A 26,472-nucleotide genomic window follows, 5' to 3' on the forward strand; every position below is an offset into this window, starting at 1 on the left:
ATYAATTGTTTACAGAACAATGTTGAAATAAGAATTACAGAAATTTAAAAGCACAAAGGCTTTTAAATAATGCCTGTTATTGACTTTCAATAGGTTATACTACACCAAGAAGGCCATATGGATGATGGTCTAACCTTACAAAGATGCCAGCATGAGGAATCCCAGGCTGCTCGAATCATTCGCAATACTACAAGCTTATTCAGCCAATTTATAAGGTAGTTGTTACTAATTTATTTCCAGTCATTTTTACATTTTTTTTCCAAAGTATTCTGAAATGATAGGAATTTCTCTTCTAAAAAAACAAAAACAAAATCAAAAAAGCCTTCCAACTTTGAGATATTTGTAATCAGAAACTATTAGCATTATATTTTAATTGATTTAAATTTGTCATATTGACGTATAGAAAAGAATAATGCCACTRAATAGGTAGAACTCAGCTTATTTTTGACTCTTTAAATGAAAACCAATACGTGGAAGCCAGAAGCAAACTGAATCCTAATCCAGTTCCTGATTTCTTTGAAGAAGATATGTTAAATGATCCCAGTGTAACTCCATTGGTAAGGAGGTGGTTTCATTCCATAATGGCTAGAGCTTGAGAATATTAAATTTTCCTAATTTTTCTATTTTTATTTAGTAGATCAAAGATTGTAGCCAACTCTAGTTAGATTTGTCAAACCTGTAACTGAAAGGAAATTAGATTCTTAATATTCAGACCAAAAATAGGGTAGGAATCCATAGCAATACCRAACCCATGCAAATAAATGACAAAAGAAAGTACAAAATAGATACCTCTTCATGTCTAACAGAACAATACCAACTTATTGCCTTCAAAATCCTGGCTGCAAAGGTTTACTTGTACCTTTTTAAGCATTCATGCTGTTAAACCTTCTGGTTTCTTGTCTGCCACCCTTCTAATCATTTCTAGAAGATCTAAAGTCCAGAGGAGGGGCAGTTCTTTCTGGTGAACCCTATGCAGTGTGATGGATTGTATGAAGTAACAGAAATTCAGGGCAGAAGGCTAACCAGCAGCTAAGAAGGTACAAGGAACAACTTACCTTCTTTAACTCAACTAATTGTGAGCATTCCTAAATCTCATGTTTAAACTAACATGTTTACTGCAGTGAAATGGTTTTAAGAATATTTGAAGTCACAACATCACAGCAGAGAGACAATAGCTATATCTGATTTTAAGGAATAGCTTAGGGTGCAATTCTAAAATTTTGGAATAAAATCAATAGAATTACCTTCTGAATTGTGTTTTCCGAAATCTTTGCTGTAYTGGAGGGCGATGATGTTAGTAATTTTACCTTAGTAAGAATGATCTGGGGCTGGGCTGTTCCATTAACTGTGTAATAAAATTCCAAAACTAATTTGGAAACAGTCACAACTATTTCTACAGGTCAAAAGACCAAAACCTTTTCACAGCAGGACATTATGAAATATGCAGTATATGAATACCCTAGGCATGGATTCATTACTACAAAGAAAATTAGAAAGTCAGGGAACTTAGTAAGACACCAGACTTACTCTGTCATAATCTTGATTCATCAAAAAGATCATATACGGAGCTGTAATTAGTAAGTAGTTGCCAAATGACCTTGCCACACATATGAAGTAACATAATACTTTCCTTTACACAGAAAAATTCAATTGTAGCCGATAGCAAAAACAAACATGCTGGACATGATATCATTTAAGACAGTCTATCAAAATCTGTATTGCTGTTCAAAGAGCYGTTATCTGCCTCAGGAGATCTTGAATTTTAATGAACAAATGGCAAATTCAGTAAGAAAACATACCATGTTTATCAAACTTTATCTCCAGTTTTAGGGAGATCTTGGTGTTTTTGGCAGGCTTTTGGGGATTCAAGCCTGTATATAAACAATATTATTTGTATTAAAAAAAAGATGTTTCTGAACTGAAATTGGCCTTGCTTTCACTTTGTTACCACACTAACTTCAGCTTAAGTTTTTTTCAGTTCCCTTGAAGGTATATATTGGGCTAAAAAAGATTTGTTCAATGGCTGTATATCATCTGACTTGTCAAGTTGTTTGCAGCTTTTCTGTCACTTACCAATTTAGATTAACTTGATCAGACTTTAGTTACCCAATAAATTTGAGACTGTAAATAAAAATATGTCTAAACTGACTATTCTGATAAAGGCATTAGAATTCAGGAAGTGAAGGAAAGTGTCATGAAAACTGTCTTATGTATATAGTTGTATTTTTGTATTTTCCCCCTCTTATTCTTAAATTAGTCATGACATTTGTCTTGCATTACTAAACTTACAAGAAAATATTCTTTAACAGACAGCAAGATGTTTCGTTCATGAGGCCTCTTCTATATCTTATCTTTTTTTTTTAATCTAAGGATGTATAGGGTAAAAGACTATATATGTTCATTTATAATTGATGAGATAAATCTGTAAGAATATATAATGAAATCAAGAGTCTGCAATGCAAGTCGCTTTAGTCTAGTGAAAGAGTAGAGGAGCAATGCAAAGAGGCAACTAGACAACACAAGTGTTCTAGAAAGGAGGTGTTCAGATCTTTCATCTCAGTATGAATGTTTCTTCTGAATATTCCTAGATTTTGGTAATGTTCAGGTATTGAGGCTTTTAGTTTAGTTTTTTTGTTGTTTGTTTTTATGTTGTTTGGTTCTATGTTTATTAACAGCCACAAAACATTTCATTGGTTTCTCTGGATGTATGTTTAATATTACTAGGAGGCTATAGAGGTAATGGAAGGAAAAAAAAATTAGAGCATTTGAGACAAATGCTGTTCCGCATGTTTATCTTCATATATCTTAAATGGAACAGAGCAATGTCAGATTTTACTATCTCGGAGTGACCCAAGTTTCTGAAAGCCTTATACAGAAAGTCAATGAGGACTTTCTGTTTTGGCTTTCTGAAAAGCTGTTTTAATTTCTGCATTTCATTTCACATTTTAAGGCAGCATTAATGCAGAATTATTAAACTGTAGAGGTTTATGTGCCTCATTGTTTCATAAATTATCTTCTGCTTGTGTAATCTGACAATGACTAACATTTAAGTGAGAAAAAATGACAACAGGCGTTTCAGACTAGTATTTTCTCTCTTCTTTACCATCTCTTCTAAAGAGACTTTTTATATATTATTTTGCAAAGTTTTAATCATGATAATTGATCAGTCATCCTTTTATTACTGCCTGCCTATTTCTTTCACTTGAATTACCATTGACTTAGAGAGTTTTCTGTTAGAGAGGTAATAGATTATAGGTTATAAAGAAAAATGAGTTTATATTTAAGAATTTGCTTGCACAGAACCCTCTCTAGATGTTTATTTGTTTAAAACATTGTTTATGCAGTATCACAAGAGACCACACCACTCTCTTGTATTTCCTAAAAACAGAGCCACTTCTGTCATAGAATCACAGAATCAGTAAGGTTGGAAGAGACCTCTGGAGATCATCTAGTCCAACCCTTCTGCTCAAACAGGGTCACCTAGAGCATGTTAGACAGAGTTGCATCCAGGCGGGCCTTGAAGATCTCCAGAGAAGGAGGTATCAGTCAGGTCCTTCTAGATTATACTCTCTAAATAGTGACTCAGAACCTAAAAAATCAGATTGTCACCCAAGATAGTTTGAACAAATGCTTGAACAGGAAAGAAATGTTACTGTTTTATGAAGACCTGAAGTTCTTTGAAATGCATTGTATTTTTAAATTATACCCTTTGTTATTTCCTATATAGAGTTGATGCAGAAGCAGTTTAGGATTACATGTTATTTTATATCCTTTGTCTAAGAAGCTGGGAGTGTATAGCTTCAATAACTGCTACTATTTTAGACCATCTGTATATTATTATCATATTATCAATAAGATTTAAAGCATCTAAACAGGATCAATTACTTTAAGATACGACTTCACTGTATCGTATCACTATTTCATTGTTCTACTTACTATTTTGTTTCATTTTTTCTCCTCATTTCTTCATTTTTTTGTTCTCTTTTTCTCTCTTTATGTCAGTGCAGAAGATGAACTGTGATTCTACTCCAGGGAGCTCTAAGTATTGGACACCCAAATAGTAGATATTCGGATGATTTGCAATTCAGATCAGTTATTTGTATCCTATGTTATATATATGACAAGAACCAATTWAATTTTGATCAGAAAAGAGGCTGCTATGCACTACTGTAAATTATTTTGTGAAAACAATGCTGCAACTCTTTCTGGTTTTTGTTTTCCCTTAGTGGAAATAATAGAACACTATCACCCATTGCCCTGCCTATTGAGGAGATGGTTCAGACTCTGCAAGACCTGATTACTTACTTCCAGCCTCCTGAAGAAGAACTGGAACATGAAGATAAGCAAAGCAAACTTCGTTCACTSAAAAACAGACAAAATCTATTCAAAGAAGAGGTACAGAGAGAGGAATTTTTGCATTATTTTAATTTTAAGTATATCATGTAACAAACACAGAGAGGAATCTAAATGTTATTTTTAAGACATATGTAAAATTTCTGTGTAAAGATGTATAGCTGAATTTTATAATAGATTGTGAAGCCATATAATAAATTGTTACATATTTTTCACTTTCACATTTGTCCCAGCCCAAAAGCTTTCTCTGCTAAAATGTGGTCTTAATATTTTTTTTCTTCTCAGCATCTTTAAGTAAGTGCTGTTATTAAAAGATACCATTACGACCAGAAAAAAAAAATTCTCTTTCTGAAACTATACAGTTTGGATGCCCCAAATGACCATAAAACCTGGATCAGTGATAGATTTTATTTTTGATGTCTTGCTTGTCCCTCAGGGTATGAAACAGAAACTTTTTACCTCTAGAACCTGGGCCAATGCTAGTTTTTGAGAAGGATATATAYTGTATAATTCTAGGACTGCTACTCCCTGAAAACATAATTATGCTTCTGTATACAYAGAAAATATATTTTACAGTATTTTTAAACATGTTTAAACTGCTTGCAGGCTTCCAGTACCATTTTTAATCAACAGAAATTGCTTTGTATATGAATTTAAACTATGTAAATAAGATTCTGTTCACAAAAATTRTAAGTCTTCCTGACAGATTTGTTTATTCCATAACACTTAGCTAAGAAAGGAATAGTATTGAATCATTCTCTAAAAGGGATGACTTTGATATAGAAAGATACATATTCAAGTCTGGTAAGCATGATAGTTCCTTATCTAAGATGATAAACCTTGTAAATGCATACAATAGAAAATGTACTGAAAGAACAACAAATGCCTTTTGATGCACAGTTGGTTTTCCTCTCTGTTATATGTGTTTAGGGAATGCTGGCTCTAGTTTTGAATTGCATTGATCGCTTAAATGACTACAATAGTGCAGCTCACTTTGCAGGAATTGCAATAGAAGAAAATGGTACAGCATGGAAGGGAATTTTGAATCTCCTTTACAAATTGTTAGGTAAGTTCTCTAATAATCTCCTGTAGTGAAAAATCAGGGTATATATTCCTTGTATTTTACTTGCTGCTTCTCCACCACAGAAGAATGCCTTGTTTGTCATTCATTATATCAGGCTAATCACACAATTTCTTGTAAATATTTAGTGATATATATTATAGGTAATAGAGTTTACAAAGTAATGATACAGTAGAAAAATAAAAAGAACTTTGATGTAGCGTGCCACATTTATATCTCTTTTTTAAAAATGTGTGCAAGTAGACTTGAGTTACAATTTTAAAAATTCAGAAAAATGTGAAAAAAGCCTCTATAAATGAAGATAAAGAGGAGCCTAAAATTAATATTCAGGACTTTTAGATCTGCAAAATCCATATTTATCAATGGACACTTAGACTTAATAACAGTAATTAAATAAAAAGTAAAATAATTTTTCAATTTCAGTGCTAGACTCTGCAGAATGAATCCCTCCTGTGTTGCAGTAGGGTCAAAATTCTGTGGAAAAGTAGTAGATGCATGTGTATCTGCTGTAAATTTGTAAATTTGATGTACTTCTGTAAATTAGATGTTTGATGCCTAAATAGCRTAATTCCTCATAAAGGAGACCCTTATCTGCTTATGGAGTTTTAGATACATTCTACTTTCATTACTAAGAAAGTTAGTCCATAGCCACAGTAAAATAAGCAAGTTAAAATTTAGGTCAAGAATGAAATAAACCAGAAGTGGGCTTTCAAGCATGAGRTTAGTCATATAACTCAGAAGCAGAGGTGCTTCTGCTGAAATCCTCCCATTGCTTAAGACAGTGTGATGATATGATTGCCTGCATTTTACTTCAGTCTTACGATATAAGAAAAGTAGGAAGAAACAACCTTTTTTGGGCTATTTAGGCCATTTCACATGTTGTTCTGATTTTCTTCTGCAGGTAGTTCTTAAACACACTGTTCTGTTGTAATAAATAATTATACAGTTACATACTTCRTAATAAAAATTCTTGACAATTGCATACAATACACTATTTTTCTGTGATCAGCAGCAATTTCTGGGAGAAAAAAATCCAACATTACTTAAAAACTTGACTGCTGCTAAACTTTTGGTGAAGTCAAATAACATTTTCTGTGCTGCTGAATGCTATCCACTCTATAACATATTTTAATCAGAAAATGGAGCTAAAGAGCAGTATCCCACCTGCACTTGAGCCGGTACTTCAAAAAGCATATGCTATTTAGAAGTTATGTCAGTTGTTGAGATTCACATATGGTAACAAATACGATCTCTGAGCTGGGCAAAATGTAAATTGAAAAAACARTTACAAAACCTTCAGATTCCCTTTTTAGTTTCTTGAGATTCCACAKTTCAAACGAAGTCTGTGTAGTGATATCTCATAAATAGATAAAATTTATTTGGTTCATGGACAAGAGGATATATTATTTTTATTTTATTATTATGTTAAAATATACATAATTAACATTGGTAATTTAAAAAATCTAGCATTATAAAAGTATGCTTTCTCTTTTTTTTTTTTTTTCAGCTGCTCTCATTCGTGGCAACAGAAACAATTGTACTCAGTTCTCTAGTAACCTTGATTGGCTAATAAGTAAATTGGACAGATTAGAATCTTCCTCAGGTAAGACTCACTTTATAAATGTAAACAAAYTATCAATACATCATACTTAACTGTGTTACATCTTACATGTCAGAGCTGTTTAGCTTTAAACATATGCATTAGAAAATACATATTATGCATTTTTTTTAATCAAATAAGTTACTTCAAAACTATTTGTTTCTTGTCATTTTTTTGATTTCATACATTTGGTATGTGCAACTTCACATCCAATCATTGTTGCAAATKACTTCAGTAAAATAATTAATTGGGTTAGACAGTATCAGCAGTATTTTTCTATTACTATCAAGTAACGCAGGAGTAGGTGATGGGCAAAACTACAAATATGTATAAAAGCATTTTTTGCACTATGAGAGGTTCAGGAAAAGGTCACAACACCACACAGTGTTCCCTACTAAAAACTGTATCTCTCTCTTTGAAGAAGAACTCGCCTTCTTCACAAATGCTTTTTAAATTGTGTCTGTTATCAAAAAATCAGAAATTAACAGCTTCGTAATGCATTTAAGTCTAATGCAGTTCACATCATAGTCATATCAATACTCAAGTGTTCTCTTTTTAGGCTYGAGACTTTTAATAGATATTATTAGAAAAGACAGTAGATCTTGAGATGCTGTATTATTTACTAAGCTTTTAGATTGTGTTCAGTTCTGCAGATTATTTCATGATGTTATTACTGTGATCTTCATACAGGTATTTTGGAAGTGTTGCACTGCATCTTGATTGAAAGCCCAGAAGCTTTAAATTTAATAGCTGAAGAGCATATCAAATCTATTATCTCGTTGTTGGATAAACATGGGCGTAATTACAAGGTATGTTTGTAAAACTAAGGGTGTATTGATAATCTTTCAGTAACTTATGAAAAAAAGCCATGGTATTCTCTGCATGGAAGATATGATACTAGTAYCGTTAAAGGAATAAAATAACACTGAAGTATGTCTGAAAAATTGCTTTGCTGAGATAAAAAATTAATGTGTAATGTGTAAGTGCTTTTCTGTTTCAAATACAGCAAGATAGGCATGACAAGGAGATAGCAAGTTAAGAAATATTGTTAACTCATTAGAATGGTTGTACCTATCATTTTGGATGCTGAGACAGTGAAGTACTTTATTTGCTGACTGTAAAAAACTGGACAGAGTAGCTTGCACCCTACTGTTCTAGGGTTATGCAGAAATAGTGAACTACCACTGATCTCTACACAGATAGAATTAAATCCTATGAGGTAATTCCTGACTTTAGTAATGGTAGCAGAAAACAGCAAAATAAAATGGAAATATGAGGAAAAAATGAAAATATCTGAAAACTCAGGTTTAAAAAGAAGGAAGAAAACTGAAAAAGTTACACCCAAAGAGACTTAGAAATAATGTTGGAAATTAAGCTAGACATCGATATGCAAGGCACATTAAGCTAGGTCTCAACTTATGCCAGAAGAAGAAGTGAACGCAGGTTCTGGCTGCAGTGAGGATGACATCAGAACATGCAGGAGGGGATARTGTGGTGTATGAATGATGTCAGTTTCCTTCCTCCGTTGGAATCTTATTTCGAAAGACACTGATAAACTGGAGGAAGAACATAAAAAATGCTTAGTGAGTGGAAATTACTGTTTTACAAGGAAGGAATATAAAGAGAGCTAACCAACTACCAATATGAAAAAGGAGAAAAGTATTTTTAAGGATAATTAAGGAGTAGGAACTGATGTAAGTAGATACAATAAAAAAATGAACTTAAAGTGGTAAGTTTAGCTTACTACATTTAGCTGCTAGGAAAATTGTTTGTGTTCTGCAAGCCTCTTGAAGAGAGAACCTTTCAGCTGGAACATCTTTTTATGCAGACATAATGAGAGCTTAAAGTGGAAAAGGAAAAAATTGTATGCAGGAGAAGAATGATGCTGGGTAACAGATTTGTGCTTTTCCATCCGTAATGTCTTTGACTTAGCACCAGTAAGTAATGAAGTAATTTATTTGTAAACACAATATCTTGTTTTCTGCCGGATTAGAAATTATCTTGTGATTTAGGGAATAACAGTAGTATTTTAAAGACAATAATGTCATTGACAATAGCATCAATTCCAAAATTGTCTTTAAAAATATTGTTTTTTTTTTTTAACAGAAAGCCTTATGTGAGAGGTATGATCACTGTGTGCTTAGACATTATTCAGAAAGTTTCTGTGTAAATACTGAGTTGTTGATTCTCACGAATTAATGTTCATGAGTGAATTAGTAAGAGAGCTGAATACTGATCAGTTCTACTGCAATTATTTAAGTTATTACCTCTGTCCTAGAGGTAGTATTCCAGAGGTGGTCACAGGAAAAATGAAGGGGCTGAGACATGGTGGAGTTCGCAATATATTGGCTACTGTGGAGTGTGGGTTTGTGCTAATGCACTGGACAGTGAATAGGAATGATTGAGATAAATGTTCTGTTCTACTGTTTCTTGAGTTGGACAACAGTTTCAATGGTAATAAACAGAGGGAAGATGGTACTTTGTCTTGGGAGAGTCTGTAATAGTTTAGAGCATTCAGGCTCTGCTCCCTGCTTGCCTGTTAAAGACCAAACACACCTTGTAAGTTTCTCTGGGAATATGCGTTTCAACATATAGACAAAATAATGTCATGTAGAAAGAAAGAATCTTTATTTATTTACATATTTTTGAATTAAATATAAATTGAAGCAGTTGGAAGTGAAGACAGGAAAAGGATTCCATTTTTGAAAAAGGGAGAAGCCTTGTCTCTCAGAAGTAGACAGTATGTTACTGTGTTCTCTCTTCCAAAATCTTTTGCTCAGAACTGTACCCTAATCAGTAATTTGTGGGAGAATATATATATAACAAACTCTTTCACKTTTCAGACTGTGACTAAAAAAAAGAGAATTGAAATTTTAGAATTAGATCTTTTTGAAACTCTGGCTTTACAATAAATTCTTTGAAATGTTTTTCACTTTAAATATAAATGGATTATTTCGTTGAAATCATGATTTCAGAAAAGATTCATAAACAGCCTGGGGATTGCAACTGAGACTCGTCCACTTAATTTCGCTTGGGAARTTCTTTGGGCCACAGCAAATTTCTCAACAAATTTAACTTTATATTTCAAATTTKTAATGGGATTTGATGAAAGAGCTATTGTAAAGTGTTGCCATACAGCTGCTCTAGCCTTCCTTTCTTCTATTAGACATGAGAATAAAAGATCTCAAAGGAAGGTTATTTAAGGCGTTTTGCAAACCCTGTATTGTGAATGTGTGTTCCACTAATATTGAATATTCACTGTCAGTAATGTAGACTACATTTGGTCCATGTCTGTGGAAAAGAATTTAGAAAAGAGTACCAATGCTTTATGTCTCTTCTAAATGTAAATTAAATTAACAATTGAATTACTGTGTATATGTAAAACGCTTCCTTTGCCTGACTGTCTTCTGACCTTTTTTCAGGTTCTCGATGTCCTTTGCTCTCTCTGTCTCTGTAATGAAGTTGCAGTTCGAGCCAATCAGAACTTGATCTGTGACAATCTGCTGCCTAGAAGAGACTTACTCTTGCAAACACGTTTGATTAATGATGTGACGAGGTATTGTGACTTGTTTTATTGTTATATTAGAAAAACCTGAACTGCTGTGTCTATAGTACTTAATGTAAGAAAATACTGTMACCTGAGAGATGTTCCATTGTTTCCTAGTCAGACACTGACTTTTCAGGAAATGCTTAAGTGTTAACTTTTTTAAAAATTCAGTATTACTAGCAAGATGACAGTTATTCTGGAAACTGGGCTTGAAAGTAACAACACTATTGATTTATATAATTAAGACAAAATTGGTATTCTTTTTTTTTTTTTTTTTTTTAATGGGATTTTTGAATCACGGATCTAGTTTTATTAATGACTTCTAGCCTAAATTTTGAGGTATACAGATCTTCACCCAATCTCTATGCTGATTTTGATCATAGAGTAAAACAGATTAGAAGAGACCTCAGGAGGTCTCTGGTTCAACATCCTTTTCAAAGCAGGATCAACACTGAATTCATACCTAGGCCTTAGTTGCCTAGAACTTTGTTAAGCCAGATCTTGACAAATCCTAAGAACAGAGGTTTCCTAATCRCTTTGGGCAACTTGTTCCAATACTTTATACTGATTTTTTTTCTTACTTTCAGTCAAAACCTGCTGTTTCAGTTTATGACCATTGCAYCTCATTCTTCTGCCATGCAGCTCAATTTTCTGCACAACTTCCTCTAAAGTACTGCTGCTACAATTACATTCCCTCTAAGCCCTCTCCTTCTGTCTAAGCAAGACCAGTTTCCTGAGCCTCTCTTAACAGTTCTTRTGCTCCACCTCCCTGACCATGTTAGTAGCACTCCACCTGACTCACTCAAGTTTATCAATATCCTTCTTCTGTTGGGGRGCTTGAAACTGGATATTCTAGCKGTGGTCTGCAGAGTGCTAAGTGAAGGGGAATAATGAAGTCCTTCMAGCTGCTGGCTACACTSCTGTTAATGCAGCTGAGCTATGCTATTAGCCTTCGTCGCTGCCAGGATGAACTGCTGACTGTGCAGTCCAGAGTTGCTATCCAACCAGTCTGTCTGCAGCCTCTACCAGTGGAGGAGATGGACAATCCTGTGTACAGGACTTTGCATTTGTCCTTGATGGCATTGTTGAGAGAACTTTTTGTGATAGTAAGGTGTGTTCTGATATTAAATGGAAAARTGCAAGCTGTTTTTTCCATTTAATAAGTGGATAATTCTAAAGCTGCTCTATAAAGTCATAAAATGGGTCACTGTATTAAAGCAAAGATTATAAGTGAAGTGTGGATATCTACACTTGTATCGTATTTGCAAAGTGAAATGGAACAGTATAGGACAATATAACATATGTTRCATTGTATGTTTTACACTAACTGGCTTATATTTTCTTTTTTTAGCATAAGGCCAAACATATTTTTGGGTGTTGCTGAGGGCTCTGCACAATATAAGAAGTGGTACTTTGAATTAATAATTGACCAGGTTGATCCCTTCTTGACGGCAGAGCCCACCCATTTACGAGTTGGATGGGCCTCTACATCAGGTTATGCCCCTTATCCTGGTGGTGGAGAAGGATGGGGAGGCAATGGTGTTGGTGATGACCTGTACTCCTATGGTTTTGATGGCCTTCATCTGTGGTCTGGTGAGTACTTTGTTCTGTTTCTTTTATTATGTTAYGCAGTTATCTACCTTTTCTACATGTATTACATGAGCTTAATTCTAAACTCAGTGCGGTTATTCAGAATTTTACATGGGACTTCTTCCCTGAAATTTTAACCAATATTGAATTACGCCTATTATGTTTAGCATATAGCTTTTATTTTCATGCTTTTGATGGCATTTTCAGAGTGGGTTTTGCATGTAGCTCTAGATCAATATTAACTTAAGTGTATCTGTCCAAAATCAATGGACGTAGTGATACTGGACAAATTCATTGCATATGGATCTCTATAATGTAGTATTCTTCTAATTTGTGTGTATAGTTAAATGACGTTGTTATCCTTACATCTACTAATGTTTAATAAATTTAATATACATTTTAGTAAATCTAATCATAAAGGATAATTTGGGAAATTTAAAATAAGAATTGCTACACTATTTTGAGAACTTTTGTTATTTTTAGAACATGGATTTCTGTGGTGCCAAGATCAAATGGAAAACCTATAGTTGCTATGCTGTTCAAAAAAAATATTATTTGTCAAACACCTTGCTATCTAAAGTAGGTTTTGCAGAAAAAATAAAGTTTTACTAGGAGTGCTTCTTAATTTGTTTAGTAATCTAGGAGACTCATTTTGCAGTGCAGTGAGTAGTTAAACTTTCAGTTTATGAAGGAGACAGTTAATGGATACCAGGAACTACAACATATACAGTCGGAAAAGTCCAGGCAGTGACATGTGGTTAAATGAGGAAAATGAGACGAAGGAACCGGAAATAGGGAAGGGCAGTTGGGAGGACACAGATCCAAAGGAGCCAGGCACTTCCTCTTCCAGGGACTGGATTGGAACTAAGATACCTGAGATTCATTCGTCTTCTGATAGAAAGTGCCTGTGAAACATACTGGCAAACTGATTTATTCTCTTATATATAGTGCAGGTCCATATGAGTAATAATATTCTAATATTGCTGCATTTGTACCATTAATTCACAAGTGAGAGCTAAATGCAGTAGAACTTTGTTGATACTAGTATTAGTTTTGCTAATAAATCATGTAAGTGTCCTTATAGAAGCATATGACTGAGTTTTGTTCAGTCTGGAATTTTAAGATCTGAGGTATCTTGCACAGAACAGTAATTTAAAGAATCAGGTTGCAAAACCAGCCATTCAGAAGTGTGGAGGAAAAAGGCATTAAGGGCTTTTTGTGAATTTATTTCAGTCCTTTTGTGTGCATACTATGGTACAATCTGTAATTACGAGGTAGCATATTACTTTTCCTTCCAGATCTCTCTTGCATACGGCAGATGATGCTTGTTAGGATCAAAGTCAGAAATTGTTATTTTTTTACCCTATTCGGTTTGTGACTAGTGCTTTATTTACTGCACACCATTCAAAGTCTGTAGGTAAAATTATAAATTTCCTCRTGTTTCTCAGAACCTTGAAGTACTATATACTGCTAAGTACTATTTAATTGCTCAGAAAGGAATAATGTGGGATCATGCAATGAAAAGTTGTATTATAAATCATATACCTAAATACACTAAATTAGATTTTTCTCACCTTAATTCTTATACTTCATGCTAGGGTATGAGAGCATTTGACTGTTCAATTATATTAATGCTATTCTAGCATGAGATTTTGAGCGTAAAATATCTATATATGTATATTTGTACACATAATTCAACTTTGTTTTGTAGCCCTGGTGAACAATTATCAGAAGGTAAAAATGATTTTAGGGAGTAGGCTGGAAGGCATCTGTAATATACTCCATTAGAAATGGTTTCAGAAATCATTATCACAAWATTAATAACAGAACCACAGAAGGTTTCATTAGGAACCTTCCATTAGGAAGGTGGTCTTAAATCTCTTCTCCTGCAGTAAGGGAAAATTAAATCAATTTAAACTGTCCTGAACATGTAGTTGACTAGCTTGTTCTTAAGAAGTCCCAAAGACTACAATTTTGGAATAGTATTAACCAATTAATTAGAATTGCTTTACAGCTATCATAGAATGTTTCCAAGGGAAACATTTTTTGAAAGGAATTCTGAGAAGATAGTCCCTGATTAAAAATACRCCCAGATACTCAAGTGGGATTGGACAGTTGCAGTTACCTGTGAACGCATGTCAGTAAATAACTACGGATGCTATTCTCTCCTGTTAACTGTTACTGCTATCTCCAATGACAACTGCCGTGTCGTGTGCGCGGCTGGGAGTGCCATTCCCCCCGCCTGGGGGATGCCAAGCTCCTTGTCTTTAGTCTGAGGCTGTATTTGATAGAATTAATGAAAACCTGATCTATGGAAGCCTTGATCCATTATTTCAAAACGCAGTATACCATTTTACCTCCTGGTATTTATTACTGTAAACCTGGATATTGGCTATAATCYCAGGTCCAGAATCCTCTTCTCATGTTTCCCTTTAGAGGACTGGGGCATCTGACTACAACGGACTTTGTCAGTGGGTGTGACGTGAACAGCACATTCCTCTTTCCCCATGTACTTTGCACTTGTCATGCTGTTCAAAACGTACTTTTTTGAATGTCTTTATCAGTATACCAACAGAAACAGAATACTTGTTTTATAAACGAATTTTTTGCTAAGGCTGTTGCTTTCCAGCTAGGTTGCTTCTGCAACTAATAGTCATGTTCTCAGGTGTATTGATACAGGTTAAACAGTAAGTGCTGCACTGAATCAAATGTGTGGTCCTTCCTGTCTTTGGTAGTACTTGATATAGGTGAAGTTCTAGTAGTACTTGGTGCTAGACCCTCAGGTGAAGGTTCRAATAAATTCTCAATGCATGGTAATTGGTTGGGAAGGGGAGGAGGAGGGAATGTTTTGGACTACTACACTAAAGCATGACAGTTTACAGGTGTGATCCGTTGAATTCTGTGCTCGTGGTAACTGTTGGAAGCCTTATACTGTCCTGATCCATCCACATGTGGAATTAGTTACGATACAYATGAAAACCTGAATTTCACAAATAAAGAAACAAATGACTTAGTGTATCACTATTAGCTTTATCAAGGCGGAGGAACATCATTTACTATGCTTGAGTACTCTTGTATTAGGCTACAGTGTGAGCTCACATTGTTTCAGCTGAGCAYGTTCTGTATTGTGAACCACATGAGGTCTTGAGTGATTTGCTCAGTTCATGCACTGTTCCGCTACATATCAGTTTGAAGAATATTAACTCATTTTGTKTTTCTGAAAGCAGAACGATTCACAAAGCACAGGGAAGGCGAGAGCGTGTTTTTCCGACTGAGAACCAAAACTTGATGTTGTTTTTGAGGGAACGTATTTATTATTTCACTGTTAAACCTGGAGAGTTTGGTTAAAGGTTCTAATTACTTTCTTCTTAGGTCGAGTGCCCAGAGCTGTGGCATCTGTCAATCAGCATTTGTTGGCATCTGACGATGTGGTTAGCTGCTGCTTGGATTTAGGTGTGCCCAGCATTTCATTCCGCATTAATGGACAGCCTGTACAAGGAATGTTTGAGAACTTCAGTATAGAAGGGTTTTTCTTTCCTGTTGTAAGTTTATCAGCAGGTGTAAAGTAAGTACTATGTCTCTTCATTTTAATGTTGTTTTCTTCGCTTTTTTGGTCAGACAGACAATTTCCTGATTTTATATATGATTTATTGTATGTAATCTGTTGTTTTGCTTCTGCCCATCCCTCAGGTGGGAGAAGGGAAGCWAGCAGAAAAGCATTATTTTGTTTAGGGAGCGCTTCAGGTAAAATGTAAGCCCAGTGATTTGACCAAGTCACAGTGTTTTAAAATAATAATTTGATGGGTATCTGGTGACCTATGGGAAATTAATTTGGTCTCAATCCAGTTATCAGTGAAAAAAGTTTAAATCAGAAACACAGTACCACATTTAGCACTAATTAAAATTCTTAATGGCAATCTCAGCAGGAAGTAAAAAAAAAAAACTGAATCATTGTGGAGACTCAATACCCTAATCATGGTAGGGRACTTGAAGCAGTGCTGAGAAGCAGTTTTGGAATCTTGTTACTAATGTTATCCATTCTTTACCTTTTTTTCCAGCTGAAATCATAAAAAAATGAATTTACAATTGTTATCTTACCTTTACTTTGCTCAGAAAATGTTTTGCTAAGGTCACGCTGCTTAAGCAGCCAAAATATATGAGTTAGCATAACAAAGCTAACACAGCAACAAAAGACTAGCTCTTGCACTGTTGTCATTAMATGACCAATTTCCATTCAGTTCACCGGCAACATCTTTATTGCTGTTGTTGACTGGCAACATCTGTAGGATGGAAAGACTTAAGGAGAATTCTTCAGCAAAAAAGGCTGGGATTTTTCTATTTTTGTAGGCTGAGCATGATTTCCGTGTAAAATATAGACAAGCTATGAAGATTTTTCCCTCAGTTAAAATGCTAATGGTCTAGATTCCAATATCCRTGTTAAATATCCAAATTTAGAAGGGATAATCTGGAGAGAGGAGAGAGTTTGAGGTGGAGGAAACAAAAAATTWAAAAGATGGGCTTTTATTTAAAGGAGGGTTTTTCTAATACCTTGTGCTCTTAGGTGATGATAGACAGAATAGACAAAGATTTCATAGATTTCTTAATAGATTTAATAARGGAAAGAAAGATCATGTTATAAATAATTCACACAATTAGTAATTAGGAAAAAAAAAGCTTGGTGTCTCTGAGATAAAGTAAATCTGAAAACTAACATCTATGGACTTTCCCTTTTGAGGTCTTCTGAGGAAGACAAACTGTCAGGTGAATATAAACAAAGACCAAACAGAATAAAGGAGACCTGTGAAAGGGCTAATAACTGATCGAGTTTCATTTTTTTGCTTGGAAGTGATCCTAACATGTAGCTGCATTAGTACAAGACCTTTTGAAAATATTAGTTACTTTTTTTTCCTTGAGGTATCTGTCTCAACTACTATGATGGTTTTTCTTTGTTCTTATTTGATGTTGTGTATTTTGTGAGAACATCAGTCCTTTTAGTTAATACCAGCTGAGAGCAATAATAGGTTATAAGTTGTCTTCTGCATCTGTGGATGTCAGAGAAACGTTATGATGTTGGAATCCTGCGTTTGGCTGTGGAGGAGAGTGTTCGCTGCTGGACTCAGACTCTTTGTTTCTGCTGCTCTTGTCCCTTTTCTGTTCCTCTGTTTTTGGGTGGCCTCTCTTGGTGTCTGATTCCTGATCTACTTCGTTGTTCCAACACCAGTTTTTCTGCTCTGAATTCTTGTTAGCATCTGCTTGCCCACACTATCCCTCATTCTGCTTTTTCCCTCAACTGAGAGGCATTTGCTCTCAATTTACTCCTTTTCTCTCCTCTATCCATTTTTTTTCTTCCTTTACAAAGGATACTATGAGCTCTGTCTGTAGTACTACAATATGGCTAGTCAAATAATCAGGGAATTTAAACAGCAACTCTGTACCGAGAATTCATTTTCTTCCCTTGAATTCAGATTTTTTAACMTCTCTTTGAAGCTCTGTTAGGACAGAGATAGAGAAGTAAAATGGGAGACAAAGTTTGAATCAGCTGTCCAACGCAACTTTTTTTTAGGAAATGYGAACCTGAAAAGTCTTAAAAGTGAATGTTGGGTGCTTTTAGTTATTAAAAGTGTGGTGTGTTAAATGCAGTTACCATGGGGTCTGTCTTTCACAGACAGACTTTGCAGTAAGCAAAAGAGAAGCATTAACTATTTAACATAGTCTTGGCATTCAAACTAGGAAAACTACACGTAGTTGCTACAATGGTAGTCATACTTAGCTAGATTAGCAAGAATGCTTTTAGTGAAAGTAAGTGCAGCCCAATTCAGAAATGAAGCAAAAAGAATAGCAATAAACCTAAAGTTTATGTATTTCTGGCTGTTTTTAGGAATTACGTGGCTTTATATTTGATTTTCGGGAGGGTTCTTTCCAAAGCTCAACATAAAACATATTTTTCAGAGGAAAAAATTTGGACATTTATTTTAAAATGAGAAAAAAAAAACACAGCTGCTTTTGAGTAATCAGGTTTTAAAAACATGAAGTAGAGAGGCACAGAGTCTGTTAAGACTCTCAGAGTCAGAGGCAAAGAAACTTGTCAATCTGATAGTTCTGATATTTTTAGAWGTGTAAGTAAAAATTGGTTTTGTTACCCCATCACAAGAAAAGAATAGACTATTTCCTGGAGATAACATTTGTATTTAGTTTTCTGTGGCTATTTACCTCTAGGCTTTGCTTAAAAGAGGCTCAAAATATGAAGTTGGACAGTTTTTCATCTGTTGTTTTTCCTAATATATCCCTACATCTCTATCAAAARCATATATCCCAGGAGAAATAGAAAAATTTATGAGTATAATAAGAATTTTATTTATACTTTTGAAACTCATTCATATTTGTAGTATTTGGTATAATTTTATTTGCTTGATTTCTGTAAGTTTATGGTGCCTTTAGTTTCACCATATTCTCTGTTTTTAGTGTATTCTTGTGTACCATTTCATATCCTCTTATCTGCATGAATGCACCAGAAGATTATTTTCACAATTTCAAGTGATATATAAGTAGTCTCTGTTGGATTTTTAGAGTGTCAGTCCAAATTAAACTTGTTTTGTGTTTCCGGGTTATTTAAATGTATTAAAAATCACTCAGCTTACAGCCATTTGATTTTTAAATAAGTAGTACATTTTTGAAAGGACATRGTCGTGTTGAATAATTATTTTTGTTTTGACTAAAATAATTTTTCAAAAATATAGTTAGTAGATTATGATATTAGTGGTAGAATCTGCTAATATTAATGTTTGGTAAATTTTAAGTGCTTATTAAGGCATGAAATAAACCACCATTTTTATAGATGCTCTACAAATAAATRTATAAATTACTGATTGACTTTTTACCATGTTAGTATATGCTGACTATTTCAGAATGTAATTTCTTCACTRTAAATTGCACAGAGTTCGTTTCCTCCTGGGTGGACGTCATGGAGAGTTTAAATTTCTACCTCCTGCTGGCTATGCTCCCTGTTACGAAGCTTTACTTCCAAAAGAGAAGATGAAACTTGAACCGGTGAAAGAATATAAGAGAGATTCTGATGGAGTGAGGGATTTGCTGGGTACAACACAATTCCTGTCCCAAGCTTCCTTTATCCCTTCTCCGATTGACACCAGTCAGGTATTTTAAGCATACAATAATGGRATTGTAAAATATATCCTAACAAAATTTTAATTGGCAATAAAAAGACTAAGCTAGCTTTCCTGCTTTCTTAGTTAATACATCACCTGTGTGTTGTGCTGTATTTAACTGAACTAAGTGATTCTGGATTTACAAGAGATGGGAACTATAGAATCTTTTCTTATTCATGGAATTGTTATGCTCTTTTTTTAGATTKCTCTTCCTTTTCATCTTGAAAAGATCAGGGACAAACTAGCTGAAAATATCCATGAGCTATGGGGAATGAATAAAATAGAACTGGGCTGGACGTATGGCAAGGTGAGTTGTGAATTACCTGACTGGCTACAGACACCCATAGCAGATTAAACCTCCTGTTGGAAAACCTGGACTTGAAAGTTTAGCAGAGTATTTAATGGTGGCCTGTAAACTCCTAATAAAAAAAGAAATTTTGCTATCTAGTGATTACAAGACAAATTTCATATATAAATAAGGTAAATAGTTTAGCACTATGAATAATTAACCATTSAGATAAGTATCTTCACTGAGAAACTTCCTAGTTAGATCAAACTGGAATTCTATTGAAATTCATATCAATAGTGAGTAACCACACAAATAGCTCTTTGGTGCTGGGGATCACCTAGGTGCTAAGGGAAAAGTTCCACGTGGAAACCTACTTCTGTTGGTAACACCAAGGCCAGGTTTGTTAACTTTTGTAACAGTAACTTAAATTCTTCAAAGTTCTTTATTTAAATATAGTTATAGTTGAAACTTATCATTATAGTGAASCCTTATGACGTGGGAGAACCTAACAACTTGAAGGGAGTAAGACTATTTAATTAGCATTTTTGAATGAGTATGACAAGGTATTCTCTGTCCGATAGGTCTTATGAAATGAGAAACAGTTAAAAATGTAGGCTAAGTATATTGTATTCAAGCAACAATTATACTAGAATTGGTAACTTTACTTAGCAATATAAGCTTCTAAAAGTTATGTTCTGCCTTGAAGTTAGGGGTTTTCACCTTGCTGCTTTTCAAGTTCAGTTTTACTGGGATGGTGTGCCATATGGCAATCACCACTACATCCCATGTATCTTTTAAAAGAATCTCTTTTTCCTTTTCTTATCCTCTGTGATTTTCATTTGTTGGATTTATTTTACCCCCCTTTTTTTCCTCAATAGGAGCTCTATCTTACTATATACTAGAGTATCATTGCTGTTGAAATTCTGAGCTTTTTCTGAACTTGGGCAGTTTTCTTGAGTGTGAGGTGCCTAGACTCTTAACTGCCACCAAGATAGAAACACTGGATGTTAAATGAAAGAACTTGTTAAGTTAAGCTTCAGATACTCATTCAAACTTACATGGATGGTATCAGAGAAGGAATATGGTGCTCTATTATTTTGGTAGAATTTAGAAAACATTACCAAATGATTCTTTGAGGTTTTTGAATCAGAATGCGTACAATAGAGCAGATTGTATTATACAAAGTTTCTCAATCTGTTACACAGACATTCAGTAGAAATGTTCATTGAATTTTCAGACTTGCTTTTTGTTTTTTGTGTATTTATACAGAACATACAAAATATCCAGACTTTTATTGTATTTTGTTGTTTATCAGGGAGTACTTACAGTGGACAATGTAAATGAATCATGGGAAAGTTCGTATGTATAATGATGAATAACTGTTGTTGAGCAAAGATAAATGGTATTCTTTACAATGTCTTTACTAGTGCAAAGAATTAAACATTTTTTGCTCCTTTGATACTGGTCTGATTCTGTCCTGATTCTGATGTCAGGAAAATATTTTTTCCTTTTACTTTGTTACAGATACGAGATGATAACAAAAGGCATCATCCTTGTCTTGTGGAATTCTCAAAATTACCTGAAACAGAGAAGAACTATAATCTACAAATGTCAACAGAAACCCTAAAGTGAGTTTTAAATTTAAARGAAGAGTTTATTTTTTATTCCAACACTTTATACTGTTCTAAGACTTAAAAGCATACTAGCCAGTTAGAATATCTAGTTCAAAATGTGTTCTGCTGGCTTTGCTAGGAGTTCCAGAGATACATTTAGAGAGATTTGTAGAAATCTGTGTCTACAGAGGTACAAATAAGAAAACAATACCAAATCCTGTTGGCTTTATTCAAACTGGCATAATTTTCAAAACTCTGATTTTTACTTTTTTTTTTTTTTTTTTACACTTTGAAGGGATTTTTTGAAGGGTTTTCAGATTCCATTATTTTGAATGACTTTAAATACCTTTAATATTTTTGTAATGAAAACATATTTATAATGAAAACAAAACARATGGAAAAGGCAAAGGAGACAAGTACTATAACATTGTATCTTATTACTGCCATTTTTCTGTGTTGATAGAACCCTTTTGGCCCTTGGATGTCACATTGTTCATGCTAATCCAGCAGCTGAGGAAGATCTTAAAAAAGTTAAACTTCCTAAAAAGTATGTACCTTATGATAACGATCATATATTTTTTGTAAGTATAGAGTATTAATTAAATAAAAATATTGTAAAGTTATTTTAAAAAAATACTTACAATGAACTCCATGTGAATGCTGATTTAGAGAGCATGTGGTTGGTCCATTACCTTGCCTATGATGATTACTGACTGCTAATACTGATGGCGTTACATCTCCTCATGGAGTGAGTCATGGAGATCCARATTGCTACATACAGATATGACTGCATGTGACTTAAATGTTATACGATCTTAGAATAGATACTACAAAATTAGAAGCAGTATCCTAGTGCTTTTCTGTCACATAGCAAAATAGAGTAGGACCAATCTAAAGTGTTTATCCTTCTCCCATAACTTTGATTTTCAATTTTTACGTCTACCTCACTTCCATCAGAGAAAAAGTTTGTTCCACATATACACATAATATAATTAAAAACATAGTTAATATATTCTTTAACCATCCTGTACTACAGGAAAAAGTGCGAGAAAAACAAAACCTAGAAAATGAAAGTTGTTTAAAATGGCATACATTTCTGGGAAAAGTGCATGGGGTAGATTATTGTCTTCTCTGTGTTTTGGGTTTTTTTACTTCACAGTTGGGGAACTGAAGTAGCTGAACATTTTTGTTTAGAGACCTTGAAGCAGGACCCCAAAACTGGTGAAGATGAATCACGGATCACTTCTCTGTAGCCTTGTCTATGGGGAATTCTGTAGTGCCCCCGGGCAGGTTAAACTGCTGACATTTGTGGAGTAATGACATTTCAAGACAGCAACAACGAATCAGATTATTCTCATATCCCATCAGTTTATCATCTCACAAGATGTCTACTTTCTTGAAGCAGCTTTATCTGTGAGAAACAAAATTAGGATTGTAAAGGGAGTGAAATAGTAGTCAAATAAATATTTTATGGTATGGGAGATGGAAATCTTGATCCGTTTGATGACATTAATTTTAAAAGGGCAAAAAGAACCTTTCACAAGATTTCATACTACAAGTACAGAATAATATTTAAACTACGTTTTAAACTTCTTATTCATCAGAAAAGTGGGAAAAGCAGTGGTTAAAATATGCTTTGGTGAATTCTGTTGGAATGAATGATAACATGTAAACTTTGCAGGCTACTGTATTAAAAAATATTATATCTTAAAATACAATCATATCCTATGCTTAAAAATAATGTCTTGATGGACCATCACACAGCTCTTTAAAACAAAGATGTCTTTAAAATGCAAATACTAAAGTGTACTCATTAAAAAGTTATTTTCATAACAACTGTTTAGAGACCTACATATGGATCTGAGTTCCATTTAATTAGACTTTCTGCAATTAGATGAAAGATGAGATTTTCAGCTATATACAGTTTGTCCCTGTCAGTGACCAAACACAGTGTGGATTTTCACAAAGAAATGGAGAGTAGGAGAATAAAAAGTGGGGGAGAAAGTGGATACCACCCTATGAATGCCATATAGAAAATTTTAATCATCATCATTGGGGTATCTTGACTCTCTGTTGTCCTTTATTGACTTACAGTTATGTGATGTCAAATGGATATAAACCTGCCCCTCTTGATCTTTCTGAAGTGAAATTGTTACCTTCTCAAGAATTTCTAGTTGATAAACTAGCAGAAAATGCACATAATGTCTGGGCAAAAGACAGAATAAAACAAGGATGGACCTATGGCATTCAGCAGGTAGGGACTGTTTTTAGAGTAATTTGGCATAAGRGAGGAATGTGAGATTTTGTTTTCTTGCATGTTAGTTGGGATTGTTAAATAATAGAATAAATGTTGGACATCACGTCATGGAAACTCYGGAAAACTTGGAACAGCATTAAAAGCCTTAATCATGCAGGTGTGAGTGGGTTGTCAGACCTGCAGTGCTGCAGCTGCAGGATTTGTAACTGAGGCAGATTATTCTGTCTTCTAAACTGATAGTAGCATATTAATAAGTTTTATATGAGAGTGTATTGCCATACTTCTCTCTAATTCTTTCTAAGTCTGTAGGTTTTTARTATCATTAACAATTGGATTTAACGTACTTGACTGACTTTGCATTCATGAAACTGTTCTTTATCAATATTGTGTCTTCCCTGTAGTAACTTACAGTATTATTTCAGCTTCACCCTATCTCAGTGTATATGTCTTTGTGAAATTGAAACACGATTTTCTTGATGTTCTTTATTGCAATTTCTTTTAGGATCTTAAGAAYAAACGTAATCCTCGCTTAGTGCCATATGCATTATTAGATGAACGTACTAAAAAATCAAACAGAGATAGCCTCCGTGAAGCTGTTAGGACGTTTGCAGGCTATGGCTATAGTATTGAGCCACCAGACCAAGAAATAGGTATGTAAACCAAACAAAAATCATGGCCATTTTTTTCCACAATGCTGGGACAAAAAGTTAAAACACTGAAATAGATAAGGAAAACATACTAGATATTAACTAATGCTAGTGTGTTTTTGGTAATGGACTTGAATGAAGGATGCAAATGACATATATATCACTTAGGGTTTTGTTTTCTTTTTTTGAAAAGATTTGTTGTAGTTGATGATTTGGTAATGATAATTTCTTTGACTTTTAGATTGGAAAAAATCTGTACTGTGGGTGAACATATTGGGTTTTGTCTGGAAAAAAGTTTAAAGCGTTATGATGTCAGAGTTAGCTACCTGAGGCAATTCATGCATTTCTTAATTCTTTACGAGGTATATGAAAAGCTTGAAATATATGTACGTTTATTTTTCAAATGCTCTCCTAGTTTTAGGTAGTCACATATCTCACAGCTCTTGTTCTTCTGGACTGCATTTGTAATCTGTCAGAGATAATCATTAGTAGTTCTAGTATAATGAAGGATAATATCCTTTAATGATATTTTTTTATCAGAATCTTAGAATCATAGAATCAGTAAGGTTGGAAGGGACCTCTGGAGATCATCTAGTCCAACCTCCCTGCTCAGCAGAGTCACCTAGAGCATGTTGGACAGGGTTGCATCCAGGCGGGCCTTGAAGATCTCCAGAGAAGGAGACTCCACAACCTCTCTGGGCAACCTGTGCCAGTGCTCCATCACTCTCACAGGGAAGAAATGCCCCCTCACGGTCAGGCAGAACTTCCTGTGCTTCAATTTCTGCCCATTGCCTCTTGTCCTGTTACATGGGACAACTGAAAAGAGTTTGCCCCCATCCCCTTGACACCCTCCCTTCAGGTACTTGTACACGTTGATAAGATCTCCCCTCAGTCTTCTCTTCCCCCAGGCTAAAGAGGCCCAGCTCTCRCAGCCATTCCTCATAGGGCAGGTGCTCCAGCCCTCKGATCATCTTTGTAGCCCTRYGCTGGACTCTCTGCAGTAGCTCCATGTCTCTCTGGTACTGGGGAGCCCAGAACTGGATGTAGTACTTGAGATGAGGCCTCACGAGGGCTGAGTAGAGGGGCAGGATCACCTCCCTCCACCTGCTGGCAACACTCYTCCTAATGCACCCCAGGAGACCATTGGCCTTCCTGGCCTCAAGGGCCCATTGCTGGCTCATGGTCAGCTTGTCACCCACCAGCACTCCCAGGTCCTTCTCTGCAGAGCTGCTCTCCAGCAGGTCAGCCCCCAGCTTGCACTGGTGCCTAGGGTTATTTCTCCCTAGGTGCAGAACCCTGCACTTGCCCTTGTTGAACCTCAGGAGGTTCCTCTCAGCCCAGCTCTCCAGCCTGTCCAGGTCTCTCTGAATGGCAGCACAGCCCTCAGGTGTATCAGCCACTCCTCCCAGCTTGGTGTCATCAGCAAACTTGCTGAGGAGGCACTCTGTCCCCTCATCCAGGTTACTGATGAGTAAGTTGAACAGGATGGGACCCAGTACTGAGCCCTGGGGGACGCCGCTAGCCACAGGCCTCCAACTGGACTCCACGACACTGATGACAACCCTCTCAGCTCTGCCTTTCAGCCAGTTCTTAATCCACTTCACTGTGCACTTGTCTAACCCGCACTTCCTGAGCTTATCTAGGAGAATGTTATGGGAGATAGTGTCAAAAGCCTTGCTGAAGTCAAGGGACACGATGTCTACTGCCCTCCCCTCATCTGCCCAGCCAGTCATTCCATCAAAGAAGGCTATCAGATTGGGTAAGCAGGATTTCCCCTTGGTGAATCCATGCTGGCTACTCCTGATCACCTTCTTTTCCTCCATGTCATGGAGATGACATCCAGAATGAGCTGTTCCATCACCTTTCCAGGGATGGAGGTGAGGCTGACAGGCCTATAGTTGTCTTAAGTAAATGTGCTATTATTAATATTAGTAAGAAATAGATGGGAAACAGCTTGAACCCATTTTTCCTTCAAGTTCTTCCTTTTTTTTTAAAAAAAAAAAAAAAAAAAAAAGAAAAAAACTTTTGTAGTATTACCTTGTCAGTAGTTTTTCAGTAATCTGTTTTTCCACTTCCACAGCATCTGTTTTTTTTTTTTTTTTGAAGTAGAGAGAGAGAAGTACTTTAAAAAATCTGTATTCTGTAATTTTTCTATTCTATAATTTTTAAAATGTTCTAAACTCTATATTTTTTTGTATTGTATTACTGCATTGTTGCATTGGATTTTATTGCTTGTAGTAATCTTAAACTTCWGAGGGCTCCTCCTCTATTGAGTTCTGTGTTTGAGGCTCTGTACTGAGTGATAGACTTTGTAGTCAGTTGATTCTAAGTA

The 26,472-nt window shown here is 35.0% G+C and overlaps 1 protein-coding gene across 1 annotated transcript in view; it reads left to right on the forward strand.

The window, feature by feature from the left end:
* The window catches only part of RYR3 (ryanodine receptor 3), a 230,975-nt gene that overhangs the window by 71,165 nt on the left and 133,338 nt on the right, over positions 1 to 26,472 (forward strand). The window contains exons 12-25 of the mRNA XM_085323331.1: positions 94 to 215; positions 4,227 to 4,395; positions 5,284 to 5,419; positions 6,942 to 7,037; positions 7,725 to 7,843; positions 10,457 to 10,590; positions 11,933 to 12,174; positions 15,544 to 15,736; positions 19,107 to 19,323; positions 19,537 to 19,641; positions 21,148 to 21,251; positions 21,700 to 21,783; positions 23,331 to 23,490; positions 23,996 to 24,143. Coding sequence (XP_085179457.1) covers positions 94 to 215; positions 4,227 to 4,395; positions 5,284 to 5,419; positions 6,942 to 7,037; positions 7,725 to 7,843; positions 10,457 to 10,590; positions 11,933 to 12,174; positions 15,544 to 15,736; positions 19,107 to 19,323; positions 19,537 to 19,641; positions 21,148 to 21,251; positions 21,700 to 21,783; positions 23,331 to 23,490; positions 23,996 to 24,143 — 2,029 coding nt within the window. The remainder of the gene's footprint in view (positions 1 to 93; positions 216 to 4,226; positions 4,396 to 5,283; positions 5,420 to 6,941; positions 7,038 to 7,724; positions 7,844 to 10,456; positions 10,591 to 11,932; positions 12,175 to 15,543; positions 15,737 to 19,106; positions 19,324 to 19,536; positions 19,642 to 21,147; positions 21,252 to 21,699; positions 21,784 to 23,330; positions 23,491 to 23,995; positions 24,144 to 26,472) is intronic.

Source organism: Rhea americana, unplaced genomic scaffold, assembly GCF_003343005.1.
Source record: "Rhea americana isolate MKP2758 unplaced genomic scaffold, rheAme1 scaffold_84, whole genome shotgun sequence".
Lineage (NCBI taxonomy): Eukaryota > Metazoa > Chordata > Aves > Rheiformes > Rheidae > Rhea > Rhea americana.